Genomic DNA, 16,774 nt, shown 5'->3' with positions numbered 1-16,774 from the left:
TGTGGCGATTTTTGTGTAAAAACCAACGATGTTTAGGTGTCAGAGTTATTCACATTATTAACCAATGTCGTGTGAGGGTCGTTCACTACCTTAACCACTACCTTATGCCGAATACATATATGGAATTGTAAATATACATGTGTTTTCAAAATATTATAAAGGGTCTTGCGTTTGAGCAAAAACAGCGCAATTGAAGGCAAAATGTAATAATGCATTGCAAGCAAGAACACTGGACGAACCTTTCAACGTGCGCATCATGAATAAGTTGTATTAATCAAAATGTATGACGACTTTTTTCCACGACACTTAGGCCAATCAAATAGCCGGTTATAATTCACAGTGATTCACCCTTTGGTATTGTACCCGTATTTGATTTGTAAATGAAATAGCGCGCTCACAATAGCCCTGAATACAGGGGGAGGGCGCAGCCAAGTTTAAGTTGATATTAGCACATTGAGCTATTAGGAAGCGTTTAATTTTGAAATTGGACGATATGATGAATTTGGTTTATAAAATAAATATATTTGATTAATGCTGTAGTAAGATAAATTTGAAAGCTATTCGTAATAAAATAAGAATTCCAAGGAAATGTTCGCATGTTTGTTTTAGGTTTCTATTAAAAACGAACAAAAAGTTATAGTCACTAATCCGTTTTGTGTTTTTATAGACAATCGGGCTTGACCAAGACTTCATATACTTTTTGAATTCACAAATATGACACAAAACATTGGATGTACTAAGGAGTGCCAACAATCGCCATTTCAACTATAGACTCATTTTTATGTGCTGACCATTAAGCAGATTATTACCAAGAACTATGCTAGAAAATAATCAGATTCCTCCTGGGGGTTCCAGGAAGGCTCAAACCGGAAAGGAGGACAACGCTAACAAGTACCCGGAGTATTGCAGAACCATTCGGGTGCAAGGTATTTATATTACATTTCTTGTCGTTTACACGAAATATAAATATGCATAATTATGTTCTTGAAAACAATTCAAATCCACGACGGTTACCGTAGTCACCAAAATTAACGGATAATCGACGGTTATGAAACACCAAAAGTAATATTACGGCGTGATAGGTATCATTAACATGAGGAATACAATAAATTGCTTACAGTATCAATGTAACAGGGCTCTTCGTTGATTTTATTCCGAGTGGTGCTGAAATATTGTCTCTGTCATCTACTCTCAGTTTAACCGTCTCGGAAGTGGTTAAAGATATGCCTATATGCAGGTACCTAAAACAGCGTTTCCCTATTGCCGAACATTTCTAACTTGCCCTGTGTTAAGATCTTAAAGATATGCAAAAAGAAAGGACAAAATGAGTTGACCGAATTGTAGTTTGATGCCATGTTGCATCCACTCGCGTAATCATGTTGTGAAGTCAGCCAAGTGCTATTACACGAGACGAACTGCAATTGCGTATAATGCGCGCCCAAGACATAAAGACATTCCTTAATATTGAATGTTTAACATGATTTTTTTTTCTATTCTGTAACATTTCGTCTTAAATAATAACGATTTCCATCACACAGACACGATTAAAAGAACAAGAACAACAACAACAGGTTAACATTACATTTTGGCTATATATTGATCTGAATATCGTCCTAATTATTATTATTATTATTATATTATTATTATTATCAGACAAACTCTTTCTGTACCTCTGTTATTTTATTAATGTTTAATTGCACAAAAACCTTGTCGAAATCGAAATACCCCTTCGGATTATCAATTTTCGTTTATATGATAAGGAATATCCACAGGGGCAATTTTATCCGACCGCCTCCGAAAGTAAATTAAACCCCGTGTTCATTTGCGTTTATATGCACATTTTTGCCCCAGACAGGGGGTTGGGGGGGGGGGGGGTCCAGTGGGTAGTAAATCACGTCATATAGACATGGCATTTATTTTCTTCAAAGTTTGTTCTTTATTTGCTATTCATCAATTTCGTATTCCATAGCTATGCATGCAATAATTTTATTTTGTATATATATATATATATTTTTTTATTAGAAAAAAAATCTTATTTTATAATCAGAAATATTTGTATTGTTGTATTTTTGTTTAAGTTGTGAGAAACATACATAATAAACGCTAAAGGAATGCCAGAATTTGTATAACACAAATAGAGAATATATAAGATACAAAACGAAACGCATTAGCTACATTAATGATATGAAGTGCATTGTCAACATAAGCTAATGAGATTAATGTGAAATGTAAACGAAACTAAAATTGGATTTCCATTGAACACTTTATTTTTCTTTTTGTGTGTAAATTTCGACAGATTCAGCGTTTTGCATTAATTAACATTCTGAATGTCTCAACTTCTGAAACACGTATGGGAAACATATATGTATTGTTTGGTGCGAGACCCCAAATCACATGTTTTTTTGCTTCAATTTCATTAAAATCATTGATTAATAAAAGAGATAGTTTAAAAAAAAGGTAAATGAACCACTGAACGAATAAAGCTTTTTCTTTTCGATTTTTTTTTAATTGACATCGGACAATTTATGAGGAATGATGTGTTTTTGTTATGCTACAAACCTTTAACAGTATTCTTAATTTCCAAGTAGAAATGAAAGTGTTGAAAGCGTAAATAGGATGTGGGCGCGACAAGTGAGATTTTACTTCTAATGTCAATAATGATCACATGCAATAAAAATCGAATCCAATGTGTTTTTTTGGAGTGGCCCCAAACTGTAAGCAATAAGTGTCTGCCATTTCTTTTACCTAAGAAATGCTCATGTAAATTGATTATCTTTTAAATGCAAATAACATGTTTCATAACAGTAACTAGGATATATGAACATTGCTTTTACCTTATAAGTTTATTGCTGGTGTTAGGTTAATAAAATGAAACTCGATATTGACTGAGGACGTTTTGACTATTTGTAGTAGTAAACAGTAAGGCAACAGGCAGCACATTTCCATTTTCTTCATTATAATCCATTCCCCTCGGTTTCTCACCAAGATTTATTTAAGATTCTTCAGCATGCTTTCAAATTCACATTCGCTTGGCAATCTTATGAATTTATTTGAATAAAGTGTTATTTTAATTAACTCAATTTTGAACTACGTCACACTATACGTCCCATTTTATAACCCCGGCGCATTAATTAATTAAACAGGTCATGTAAAAAAAACATAGGTTTGGCGACACCTGATTCCGATTTACGGTACTAAAATCTAAGATGGAAGTGACGAATTTTTCACTACCACAAGGCCGCAAAGGAACATAAGAAAGATTGATATGAAATTCGAATTAACACGTTTTGTTAGTCAGAATCGTCACTCGATTTTAACAGGCTGAGAGGAACACCTCTTTACAATAAGGCAGAAAACGGTATCGCTTGGCGAAGACAGTCAACAACTTGCAAGAATTTTGTTGTCAAACAATTATACAAAGGGAGGCGGGTTGTCGCCATTATTTCTCACTGATAAGTCAACTTGTCATAGCCACTTTCACTCTCTTCACGAACAATACGCAAATCTACATAGCCCCATTCATTAAAAGCGCGCATGCCGCGTAGTTATACAAAGTTACACTCTATAACAGTGGCCATTCTTTACAGACTGAAAAGAATCCTAGTGCATTGTTCCCTTTCGTTACAAAACCTTGTTTGAACATTACGTCGAAAATTACTACCTGAAATTACTTTCTCACGATAATGGCATTCAAAGACCTTATTTGAAAATTAATTAAGTGAAGAGCACTCCGGGATAATGCAAGCATTAGATTGACTTTACCTATGTGATGGAATTTTTAGGCTTTTAGTAACGGAATACATGGAAAGGTATTTAGAAGGCTTCATTTAATTGTTCATGAGAAACGATGCCTCATTAAAATCGTTCATTCCAGCATTGATCATTATTTATTTCATTAACAAAGAAAATCGTAATAACACACTGTTACATTTTGTACAACCTGAATAGATTTGGAAACAAGAATTAGAGCCTAGTTTACACAACTGTGCGAAACTGCGTAATCAATATCTGTGTTGCGTCTAGTCTAATAGCCATTATCTAATGTCTGAAAATTAAAGCAGACCTCATTCACTGAGATCGAATAATGGTCACTTTCTTTTCTAAAATCATTACTTCCAATTAATAACATTGAATATACAAGCCAAAATTTATTATCAATACCAGAAACATTCCATCAATTCAGTTCGTTATTTTCTTTCTTTTAGAGAGTGTCGTGTATATTTTCACTATTATAATTACTGACCAAATGTTGCAATGTTATTTATTGTATCAAACCAAGTGTGGAACTAAAAACATCGGCCACTAGTCGCAGTAGACCTATTGTCTCTGTGTCGTGCACCGATTATTCAATAGCTGCGTGCCCTTGACAATCTGTCCTGCACCAACAATCGCTAATATAAATATCCTACAAACAATTTGTTTGCGATGCAAGTGTTTACATATGACCCTAGATATACTGAGAAGTTATTAACAGTTTGCTGCTAGCCAGAATTTCAAATTAGCGGCTACACGGAGACATTAATTTCTTAAACGGACAGCCAGCAGACAATTACGGCAGGTCTCGGCGACTATTTATTACATACGACTGACTCCTGGCTAGCTTCACCGACCTCACAATTGAAGGGTTACTCGGTGTCGACGTGATCGAAACCGAGCCCATTACTCTGTATATAATTATTCTGTTTTTCCAAAATAGTTGGGTCGTAGATCAATTTCAAATAATAAAAAATAACAGTATTTTTTGAAGGAACCAAAACACATTAACAATAGCACCGTCATAAACAATACAACAGCAATGCAAACAAAGCAGACAACAACGCACGCATGAACGCACACACATACTCTCACATACACGTGAAACATTCAAAATAATGACGGTTTACATAGTATATATCCGTCATCAATTGCTCATAAATAAGATCATGTACAGCAGTTTCGTTAGTGTCTTCATTTTCACACACATTTAAAAGTAAAAGTACATATTATTTTTGAACTCAACAAACTTGCAAAATATTTTTGTTATTTAAGAACCAAAATCAAATAAGTTAGATTTTGAAAATGTAATAGATTTTTTTTAAACATTTAAAACTGTTCACTGACTTTGCACGTCTTTATGTTAACTTGTCTACAATTCCAAGTTCCTGAACCGGTATCTCAAAATTATTCAGCGTTCACTTTGTCTTAAAGATTTTTGTACAAGAATAGATGTCATCTCGAGTTGAATATCGTAGAGATTATCTACACACGGAGAAATGTAGAAATGAAAGTTTCAAAATGTATGCTGGCGACTGGTTATTTATGGCTTTATTTACCATTACGAAAAAATTGTTTCAAAAATTCTATTACGGAAACTAAACGAGATTTAATCTAATAATATTAGTTCAAAGATGTGAGCATATACTGGTATATTTTGATGCAGTGGCCGACATAGTTGTTCATGGACGAAAGTGGTGAGAGGTTTACGGCATGGTCACAAAGTGCAAATAATTTACATAATTGGCCAGAAAAGGATCCATTAAAAAGACCAATCTGCATTCAGGAATAACAATTAATACATTTAATCAAAGAACATGTTTTATATATAGAAGGAGACACAGATTGTATTTTCCATCACAATGAAAGCGGTGCTTAATTTCGTTCTCACTGCCATTTCATGGCATTTTTACAACAACTCTTCATTTGTTTTATTTGAGCAATCATCGAAGTCATCCTCCACAAGAACGTTACGGTTATATTGATGTACAGTTCTGTGATAGAATAAGAAAACACAACCTTCTGCGCTTTTTTTCGAATATAGCAACTAGGTATGGTTGTATTATAATTGCACTTTGTTAAAATCATGTATTGCAGAAAAAAATGCCGAAATCTCGGATGATCTTCAAACGTTCTATACTTTAATAAGAAAATGCGAAGATCCATTCAAACTTATTAGCTATGGCATTGTTTTTAAAATTGGTTATCCATTTCTTCAAAAGGCCGACCAAAGGATGATCTCCAGAAGTAGTTTACCATATAAAAATTTAGGTTAAACATGAGAGCACACTCAAATTGACCACTAAACAAACACTTTTTCTAACGGTTTTGTGTACACGTGCACCTTTGTGCATCAACCTTTCTCGGCCAACATTATTTGGGGTATGCAGTTTAAGTTCGTGTAAAATTAAAAAAACAAAAACAACAACAATGCTTATTTTTTTTAGATTAAATGTAATTTCGCGCTTTCTGTTTATTTGTCTCCTTTTGTAAACCTCATTCCACAGTGCAAGTACTGTTTATATCATTACTATTTCTGATACTTTCATCTATGAATGTTCTTATGTTATTTACCTGTTATATACCGCCATCAATGTTTATTGCTGTCTTTCATTAATTGTTAAGCCTCTTTAAGTAAAGACAGTGAAAACAAGAGCAAGGAACACCAAGTTCACAGTGCCGATGATTTCTACTTTAGGATAAATCGCAAAACCTGTATACCCTAGCCATATTGGCGGGCGTATGTAAGTGAATACTACTACAAATAATACGTAGGCGAACGAGCCTTTGTTGAACGCTCAACTTGGATTATATTCGGCGAGCACCATAGTGTATCTTCAGTATCACGTCTGAACAGTTCGTATCAGGTAGTGAGCGAGTGAGCGAGTGAGCAAGTGAGATCATTATATATTCAATAAAACGCTTCACCTCTAACGCACCAAACCTTGTTTTATATCACATGTTGAGACTATGTCACTAGTGAAATATTCACTTTAGGTGTTCAATAAATGAAACACGATATATTGCAATTGAAACAGAGAGCTAATAGTATTGCTCACTCGCTCACTCCCTATGCTAATGACAACCGAAAACCATGAAATAAATTCTGATTCTTAAAGTGAAATACCGTAAAGTCAGCGTTTACCCTCGAATGTTCCTTTCCGCAGTGCAGTGTCTGCTATCTTATCTACCCTGACCCTTTAAACTATCTAAGACAGTTTGCCATTTGCACACTGTGTCGAAACCAGTAAACTCCTTTGTTTCATTTTATGTAGGCGTTACTATAGTTGTTTTTACTATTAACACTATTTTAAAGGTCATTGTTTTGTATTCTTCTTTTAAAGATACTTTCTATTTTTATTTGTACTTGAAGGTTTCTATTTTGCAATGTTTGTCCCAAATAAATCACCAAGTATACAAACATAATATCTGTTATAGATAACGAGGTTACAATAACTCACAGGCAAACTTTATAAACATAACTTATCATTGTCAAATTCAATTACAGGATCTCCTATAGCCTTGGTGAAAGCATTGTCGTTTGTCTGAATTTTACTTGGTTTCTTTAAATGTTGAGACATTCTGGAGTCCAGGACGAACTAATGCGGTTGTAGAACTGAACATTGCTTTCATTATTTCAGTGTCTAGACAAATTTGATTACTTCTGCAAAAAATGACATATTGTTATATGAATTGAATCTGTTAAAAACACTTTGCAAGATTCAATATCCAATAAGACTAAAACGTATTTTCAGGAAAAATGATCCTTCGAATCCAACTTATTCCAATCTCTATGTTCTGTTAAGTGCTACGTTATCAAAGCCGCTATTCACATGCTTGGATACACTGCTAAGTGTGAAATTGGGCATCTCAATCTGGTCAATCAATTTCATTATTTGTGTTAAGGTCCTTGTATTTGGAGTTTTCAAAAGTCCTACTGATGCATTGATGGTTATAAAGAATACTAGTTTAGTGCCGTTGATGGAGAAGTTTATCTGGCAAGTCGGAGGAATTAAACGAGTTCGCCTACGGCTCAGGTGATAAATTCATCCGCCTTGTCAGATTAGCTGTCTCCATCCACGGCACTTTACATAGTACTCTTGTTATCCTGTGACTTTGTTTATAAAAACACCAATTACCTTTAAATTTAGAAGTAAATTTTTAAAAAGGGGGACAGCTATTATTTTCCTTTTGACATCGGCACACTACCCATGCAGTGTTTAAATATGCCAAACAAGTTTAAAAAAACTGTACAAAAATTAAGTGAATAAAGAGCAACATTCGCCTTACACTTATCTGTGCATGCAACAAATATTCCACAATTTACAGGTCATGGACCAAGAATGTGTTCACAAACAACGCCATTTATGATGTTCACTGGATTTAACTCATGGTGATATTAAAGAATACAGTTTAAGACGTTCAGAACTACATCAGCAAAGATGTAGAGTTCGCCACGAGTGAAAATGTAGTTTTTTATGATCACGAGTGAAATTAAATACGATCTTACACTGAAATAAACAAATTTTCTGTTTCTTTTATGCTTATTTTCGGAGTTTTATTTGTTTTTTTTATTTATTTCTGAATTACCCCCTTTTTTGAAAAGGGTGGGCTTTACGCCACTACCTGTGGGGCATCCCTCATGCATAATTATAGCTGTCAACTTTTCTACTTTCGGTTTGCTGAGAAATAGTTCTCTGCTATTCATTCTTATAGCTTAATATTCGCTCGTTTTTTATTGCAAAGCTTTATGAACAGTAAACAATGAAGTATTATTAGTGCACATTTGTTCCAAAAAATAATGAAAACACTTTTTATTTTAAGATGGGCATGGATACATAACCAAATTACTACGCCGCTATTTAAAGAATGAAAATTTTGGAAGGCCAAATGTGTTAGCAAAACAAATGTGGATACTCATTGGATTTTAACCATTCTTCTTAGTTTAAGACTGCATGTACGCGTGTTTTTATAATAAGTTAATATTCAGTCATCTTACTGTCAGAGACCAGTCTGTTTCGCTTTAAAAGGTTTGTTTTCCAGATAAAGAGTAAATGCCACTCTAATTTGTTGACACATTTTGAGGTGTGGGTGGGGTAAAAAATCTCGGATCTATCTGTAAATTGTTGTGTGAATTCTCCAGGAAGCTCATTTTACGTACTACAACGGTTAACAGTTCAAAATACATTCGAACGATGATACAAAATTTTATTTATGTTCGAACAGTTGTTTTTGTCTGTAATTTGTTTGGTATGAAAGCAAATGTTCGAACGTTCAGCTTCAAAGATCAGTAAAACGTTTGATAAATGGGATAACCGGTAATAAACGGTAAGTTGTAAATTTCCAATTATATATTTATTTAAATTTATAAAACATTTCTTTAATTTTTTTTAACATTTTTGTTTTTGATCAAGGCAAGTACATGTAACAACAAAGGAATGTAAAAGTAGTTCTGAAAGTTGATATTTTCACTCTTTATTTTGTAGTGAAAATATCAAATTGATATTTTCACTGTTGTTATTTCACTGTTAAAACCCCATATTTCATCGTAAAGCATGAAAGAAATAATTCATTTCTGTTGAAAGAAAGTCAGTTGTACGTAAAGCGTATGTATTTATTACGCGGCAAAAATAACTCGAAATAATATTCATGTTTCCTTGAATCCTGAACCGGTTCTACAAGGCACCCGCCAAGGCCTGTGCTGTATCCCACAACATTTATATCCTGTTCAGAGATTAATTACTGCAAAAGGCTGCAGCAGCAGCTTTAAGATACATAGCGTTTTGTAAGCATGTCCAATTGTCAGCCGAGACTATAAGTATCTTCCATGGCCGAGAGTGTAAGATAGGTTCATTCCGACCCGAGCGTAGGGTGATAAACCTCGTTTCCGCAAAACTCCCTGCGCGAGGGTCGGGATGAACCTATCTTACACGAGCGGCTATGGTCGATGCTTTTTCTCCCACCTCAGTTAAACAAAATTAAGTAAAAATGTATTTTTTTTGCTGGAACTCTTTTGTGCTTAGTGAAAATAATTGCGTACGGTTATGCGATAATTCGTGGTTGTCATGGATATTCGCGCAGTGATTCAGAGTATGTTAATGGTCTGATCGGTCTTTAAATAGTTCTAAGAAGAGTGAAGCATTATTTCTTGAAAGGTGCGTGAAAACTGTTTTCTGGTGACATTTGAAGGGAGAAATAATTAACTAGCGTTCTAAATATTGCCACAAGACAAGGTTTCCATGATGCGCTACAGACGACAGTCTTCAACAAGGGAGGTAATTACAATGTGGTGACCATTAAAAGAAGTTCTATACGGGCATTTTATCTTCGCCCGTGGGCAAGATAAGAATTTCTAGCATGGTTAAATTAATGGATCTTCTTATCTGAGGTGGGAGAAATAGTTATCAACTTTAAATTCTAAAAGGGCGTGGACCAAGTTATAGGTGTCTATTTCAATCACGCTTTATTAGTTCAAACTGGAACGAACCCGTCTGCAATGTATCATGAACAGGGGTGCCGAATGACACACGTACGGACGTTACACTCAGTTGTCCATTTACCAAATCCTAAATATCATTGATGTGAAAAAGTAACATTCCTGCAGCTGGGCCAATTTTGTCAAGCCGATTCAGACATGTAATTCAAAAAGTCTTTGTTAATAGGCTGTTGTCATTCCTATCTCACCCTCAAAAACTTAATTGGGTCCATAGATTTATAATGTTCTTGACAAATATGGCCTAACATCACACTTTATAGTCCACGACTTTTCCAATTATATAGCATTAACAAGAATTATAACAGTCTTCAACTTTCACTTTATCATCCAAAATAAGAGTCTTGTCTTAACATTAATTTAGTTAATAAATTAAAATGGTAACTCAACATTTGTGTATGTTATACGTGCCATGTAAATGACAAATGTAAATGTTCTGCACCGGGTATTCGTTTGTCAATATTTTGAAATTGCGCGGCTATGGTCCAAACATTTAAAAAAAAAAGTTAAAATTTTCTAAGTAACCTATACGATCAATGAACAGATATATCATAGATGACTAGTATGGATAACAAGTTGTTGAATTGACAAACGGACTTAAGATTGCAAATTTCACAGTTCTCTTATATATGTTTTACGACCACGAAACGCAAAAAAAAACAGAGAAAGAGACAACAACAACAATCATCATTAAACAACAACACACATCGTTAACAAATGTAACTTCAAATAAGTAGTGTGAACATTTAGAAACATGGATTTTTTTTCAAAAGTTACAAAATTTATTCACTGATCCTTGATTTTCCATCATTTACACAGAATTGAATCCAAATTTAATATTGAGTACACTAAAATTAACACTAATTTAATCCAACAACACTTTTATAGTTATTCTCCTAAAAAAATGAAGTGTAACCCTCATAGAATACTTCAATTAAGTCCAAGATTTTAGAAATGTTCTAGCACTAGTGGAACTTTTTAAAAGACTTTTGTTCTTTTAAAAAAACTTATATTTTACCAAATGACCCAAGATCAAAGAACTTTGCCCGTAATGTTCCAGGTCATTCTACAAATATCCCCAGAAACTTTCTCTCAAATTCTAAAAAAACTTGTTTATTCTTAACTTCGATTGTAGGGAAAATATAAAGTTCTGGAACATTTTAATCAAATCTTGACGAATACATACAGGTAAACAAACTTTACTTACTTACAATGCAGTGCTGCATCTAAACATGCTATTGTAATAACGTATTAAACCTATATATGATCATATTCATTGTATAAATGCCATGTATATGTTTTCAAAATGTATATAAATGGAGGAAACAAAGATAAATAATAAAGAAATGCATGGTTTAATCTTTATTGCACAGTTATATCAATACTCAAAAACTTTCTGCAAAAATAAAACCCACTTTTTCGGTGTTTTGATCATATTCTGACTGTCAACAAAAATATAACAATGAACATGTATATGACAATACGGCAATGTATTATGCTTATCGTAGCACAACAATAGCAATAAATCATTGGATGTCATAATGAGGTTGCAGAAGTTATGCATTAGACATGACAAAATTAGAAACGTTACTGATTCTATCATTAACACTTGCTTTGTCTTGAATTTTATTTAACAGTTACGTTGTCAGTGCTACATACCTGTAGCATACATTAACTGTGAAACACGTCTAAATCTTAATAAAATGAAATTAAGAGCAGCTACTGACAACGGCAAAACAGTGCAAAATGCAACCAAGGCAGTGCGGCGGATTTTCATTTAGGCGAGAGTATGTATACCCACATATTAATATTCAAATTCTCATTTAGATGTGAGTATATCCACATATCATTGCGGGATGGGTGTCCTCATTTAGATGTGAGTATATCCACATACCATTGCGGGATGAGAGTTCTCATTTAGACGAGAGTATTTCCACATATCATTGCGGGATGGGTGTCCTCATATAGAAGTGAGTATACCCACATATCATTGCGGGATGGGTGTTCTCATTTAGATGTGAGTATACCCACATACCATTGCGGGATGGGTGTTCTCATTTAGTCGAGAGTATACCCACATATCATTGCGGGATGGGTGTTCTCATTTAGACGAGAGTATACCCACATATCATTGCGGGATGGGTGTTCTCATTTAGACGAGAGTATGCCCACATACCATTGCGGGATGGGTGTTCTCATTTAGTCGAGAGTATACCCACATATCATTGCGGGATGGGTGTTCTCATTTAGTCGAGAGTATACCCACATATCATTGCGGGATGGGTGTCCTCATTTAGACGAGAGTATACCCACATATCATTGCGGGATGGGTGTTCTCATTAAGACGAGAGTATACCCACATATCATTGCGGGATGGGTGTTCTCATTTAGACGAGAGTATACCCACATATCATTGCGGGATTAGGGTCCTCATTTAGATATGAGTATACCCACATATCATTGCGGGATAAGGGTCCTCATTTAGATGTGAGTATACCCACATATCATTGCGGGATGGGTGTTCTCATTTAGATATGAGTATACCCACATATCATCGCGGGGTGCGGGTCCTCAATTAGACGAGAGTCTTGAACTGTTCTGGTGAGAGTTTTTTACCATGTTAAGTAAAATACTGTTACGTAGCATTTTTGATTTGAAGTAAACGTGTTAATTTAAGTATATTATTGTAGCAAGCTATATAAATACATGCCGTATGTGTACATCAAACAAGGAAATAAAGAGTAGAGTGTTGTTGTTTTACATTCCACTCTAGTAATATATTCTATACGGTACGGAAACTTTAAAGATGCACTATTACTCAAACATTATCTACAAATGTTTTAATATACAAAAAAGAATGGACAAATGTCGAAATCAATAGGTCTTATTGAAGATACCGAGTTTAATTTGATAGAAATGTGCGTAAACCACGGTAATGCTACATTATGAGACTTTAGTAGATCGCAGTAAATCTTTAAGCATTCACCAATCATTTAATATTTTTGCGATTTTAGCTATTACATACACGGTTATAATATTGTAAATAGTAATTAATATTTTACACAAGTGCATTATTTTGTTAGTGTTTGAGGGTGTATCACTAAGAATTTATGTTTGTTTTACATGCGTGTGTAATGATTTTGAATAAGAGTGTCACTTTAAAGTACTTTACATTAAAAGAGGTGGGATAGATTTCTTTTAAATGACTGCGATGCATACCAAATCGAACATATTTATAATTAAAACTCGGATTGTTTGGGCTATTTCCATTTAAGTACACGATTCGTCTGTATACAAAGCTTGGATTATCAATTAGGACCTCAGTGGCTGACAATTTTTGTGAAGTGTTTATAATGATAACATCAGTTTTGTATCGCCTTTCACTTTTATTGAAAACACAAACATTGTTGGAGATAATATAACATATTATTGGATAGATGAATAAAATTTTCCGTTTTTAATGGACATAAATCCTGGTTTCAAATTTAATGAACTTGCCCGCAGAGAAAACGCCGTTTTGGAAATGAGACAACAATACAATTAATTAGTACGGTACAAACATTTCATTTGAAATAAGACCGCTCTGATAAGATCATATAACGACTGAAAGTGGGAGGTAGTTTATAATGAAATCACAAAACTTATTTGGAGTATTTTAAATAACTTGTATACAGTAACTGGATTCATGTAAAACTCAACATAACTCGCCTTAACATCTCGAATTCGGACCCCTTTTACGTTATCCTTGACTCGAGAACTTATGGTTAATATACATGGCGAAATAAAACATTTCCACATTACATTAATCGCTACAAAATATACGCTATAAATTACATTGTGCATTTACACATTCATTGGCAGTTTACGTACACAAAAAGCTATTCTTCACTTCACAAGCAGGAAAATACGGAATACAGTGGCCCTGATTTGTTTTTCCACAAAACGGGCTTTTAGTCTGTTTTCTCTCTATATATTTCTGCTTATCATTCAATGTTTTTCAATGAAATTGTTGAATCTCGTAGTTGTATTCTTACAAGTTAACTTGAATATTTGTCGCAAATAATTGTTCTTGACCTAAGAAACAGAAAAAATGTAAAGTAGTATTTTAATTTGTGTGATCAGAAAATGTCAACATTTTGGTAACAGCGACCTTGACTCTAATGAGGCCAAAGACAATCCCAAGGTATGAACTGTTATTGAGCGGAAACCATCTGTTTGACGGGTACACAGAACGCCTGCCCGCCCGCCTAACGACGTACTTAAAAAGGATAGGATCATGAAATACGTTTGGTCATGTTTAGTTTCACTTTCAGCGGTATAAATAATTCTCTTCTGAATGACCTGAATAACTAACTTCAATATATATTTTGAAAAAGAAAATTGAAGCAATATCCAAATTATGAAGTGCTCGGTATTGCTATTTGCTAACTGCTAATCGTTATTTGCTAGTTTTCTCTTCAAAGACTCCTTTTGCCCTATTAAAGCGACCATGGGGTCGGGGCCATCCCCATGGGACATTGCAACATCCATAAACAGTAATATTTGTACATGTAACATTATACATGTAAAAATCAAGTTACTAAGTATCAATTATAACAGAAATGTTAAGTTATCTGGTGTAGCAGTACCTTGGACAGTTGAAAAAGGTTACTTCGTTACCGGCGTCTTTAAAACGCAAGAAAAATAGGAAAATCAAAGCAGCAGATGAGTGTTCTTAATAGTACCATTTTAATAAGTTAGATCATTGTAAAAAATAACATTGAACTCGTATATATAACAGAATATCCGAAGTTAAAGAATATTTTACCCTCGAACGCAAAAAGGGTAAAATAAAGCAACCGACAGAATGCGAATGTGTTTATCAGCGAAATCACATAAAAACATTTTATATTAAATAACATATTTTCCCATTTATGTTCACTCCTAACTTTAAAATATTACTATTAAACATATGGTGTATGTCCCTTAATTCTAAATCGTAGTGGTCTATATATGTGCCTGTTTTTCAGCGGAGTTCGGTTGTCAAATATTATATTTTGATTGGTATTGGTATAAAACTTTGTCATCTAGAAATTTTCATGTTCAGTACTCCAGATATGTTAGAACTTTAGTAATTTACCCTTTGTGAAGGATGAAAAAATATCGGATTTTTGCGAATTGTTATTAAATGATTTTCGATTTGCTAGTTTCAAACGCCTGTTGCTGTTGAATCGAAATGAATCTCTTGAAATATATAAACATTTTGTTCATCGAATTTTAAGAGAGTTATGACCCTTTATATTTTAAGCATTACATAGACGAATGGCATTTTATTGAAGTAAAAAAAAACATTACTCGCCTGAGGCACATTAAATAATTATAAAGCCTTGAAATGTATATTCCGTAGACCATACTGGTATTGCATTGAATAAGAAATGACTATATTGATAGTAATGGCTCACAAGAGTCTGAAAGATGTAACTATATGGTTCGCTCGTGGATGACTAGAACATTGGACATTGGGTCTGGATCCTATTGTAGTGTCATTTATGTATCTTCAGAGGCAAACGGCAGTATTAAGGAGCTTGTATTCCCGAAGGCGCTGGATTTAGACCGTCCGAAGCGAGCCAGGACAACGTTCTCCCCGGACCAGCTGTATGATCTGGAGAAGGAGTTCCAGAGGAACCAGTATCTCGTCGGGAAAGAGAGAACGGAGCTTGCCAATAGGCTCAAACTCTCAGAAACTCAGGTAAAAGTGGTTAAGAAATTGTGGAAACATTTAGGTCACAACTTATAATCCTTACATAAAATTGTTCGGAGAATAGGCACGGAAAATGTTGTTTGCAACGTGATCATTCGGATTTCATTTATACTTTAAAAGGCTAGTATTTACTTCTTTGTGCTTTTTACACGAATTGTCGGACTGCTACTCATGCAACTCGTTTTGTATCAGACATTAAATAAAAGTGTATCAGAGTCAGACTCTAATTTGGTGTTTTTTTTATTTCTAGGTCAAAGTTTGGTTTCAGAACCGAAGGACAAAATATAAACGTGATAGGGTCAGAGACGCGGAGGTCAGGGACGCTAAGTCAGAAAGTTTTGCCGCGTGCAATATTCTGCGCATGCTACAAACAGACTCATCTCAAGGGACACAACCGTGTGCACCACACATTAATACATTCCTTCCGGCATATCACCCCTACGCCTTTGCAGGATACAGTCCAACATAACCATTAAATCTAATATTGTATTAAGTTATTTTTATGTTATTTATTTGCAAAATAATTGACTTAATGTAAGTTTCACGTAGTGGTTTTGTTTCCTATAGTGTTTTGATCTTTGTTTAATAGAATATATATTTGACTATTGATAATAAATGCTTCTTTGTCAATGGAAACTTGTGGTGTTTAATAATACATGTGCATATTTCATTTGTTTTAAAAGATTGAATGTCAACAGTTGGTGAACAAAGCTGTAACTAAATGGCATCTGATTTTATGTAGTTTTATTTGAGGCATTTTATATAAAAATTGCCCCACCTCCAAAATC

The 16,774-nt window shown here is 34.1% G+C and overlaps 1 protein-coding gene across 1 annotated transcript; it reads left to right on the top strand.

Moving 5' to 3' along the window:
* The first annotated feature begins 817 nt into the window (after positions 1–817).
* Positions 818–16,455, top strand: LOC128210591 (ventral anterior homeobox 1-like). Its single transcript, XM_052914942.1, has 3 exons — positions 818–926; positions 15,787–15,974; positions 16,237–16,455. Exons 1-3 carry the CDS (start codon positions 818–820, stop codon positions 16,453–16,455), a joined length of 516 nt encoding a protein of 171 aa, XP_052770902.1.
* Positions 16,456–16,774: the final 319 nt, after the last annotated feature.

The sequence above is a fragment of the Mya arenaria genome, chromosome 12, assembly GCF_026914265.1.
Source record: "Mya arenaria isolate MELC-2E11 chromosome 12, ASM2691426v1".
In the NCBI taxonomy this organism is placed as follows: Eukaryota; Metazoa; Mollusca; class Bivalvia; order Myida; family Myidae; genus Mya; species Mya arenaria.
The sequence above is the reverse complement of the archived record's forward strand: the minus strand, read 5'-3'. Positions and strand labels throughout refer to the sequence as shown.

What these genes read in the sequence shown, in the direction of transcription:
- LOC128210591 (XM_052914942.1), top strand. Translation starts at nt 818, where the DNA reads ATGCTAGAAAATAATCAGATTCCTCCTGGGGGTTCCAGGAAGGCTCAA. An exon ending in CAGAACCATTCGGGTGCAAG is followed by an intron (nt 927 to 15,786) that starts GTATTTATATTA and finishes ATGTATCTTCAG; the next exon opens with AGGCAAACGGCAGTATTAAG. An exon ending in TCAAACTCTCAGAAACTCAG is followed by an intron (nt 15,975 to 16,236) that starts GTAAAAGTGGTT and finishes TTTTATTTCTAG; the next exon opens with GTCAAAGTTTGGTTTCAGAA.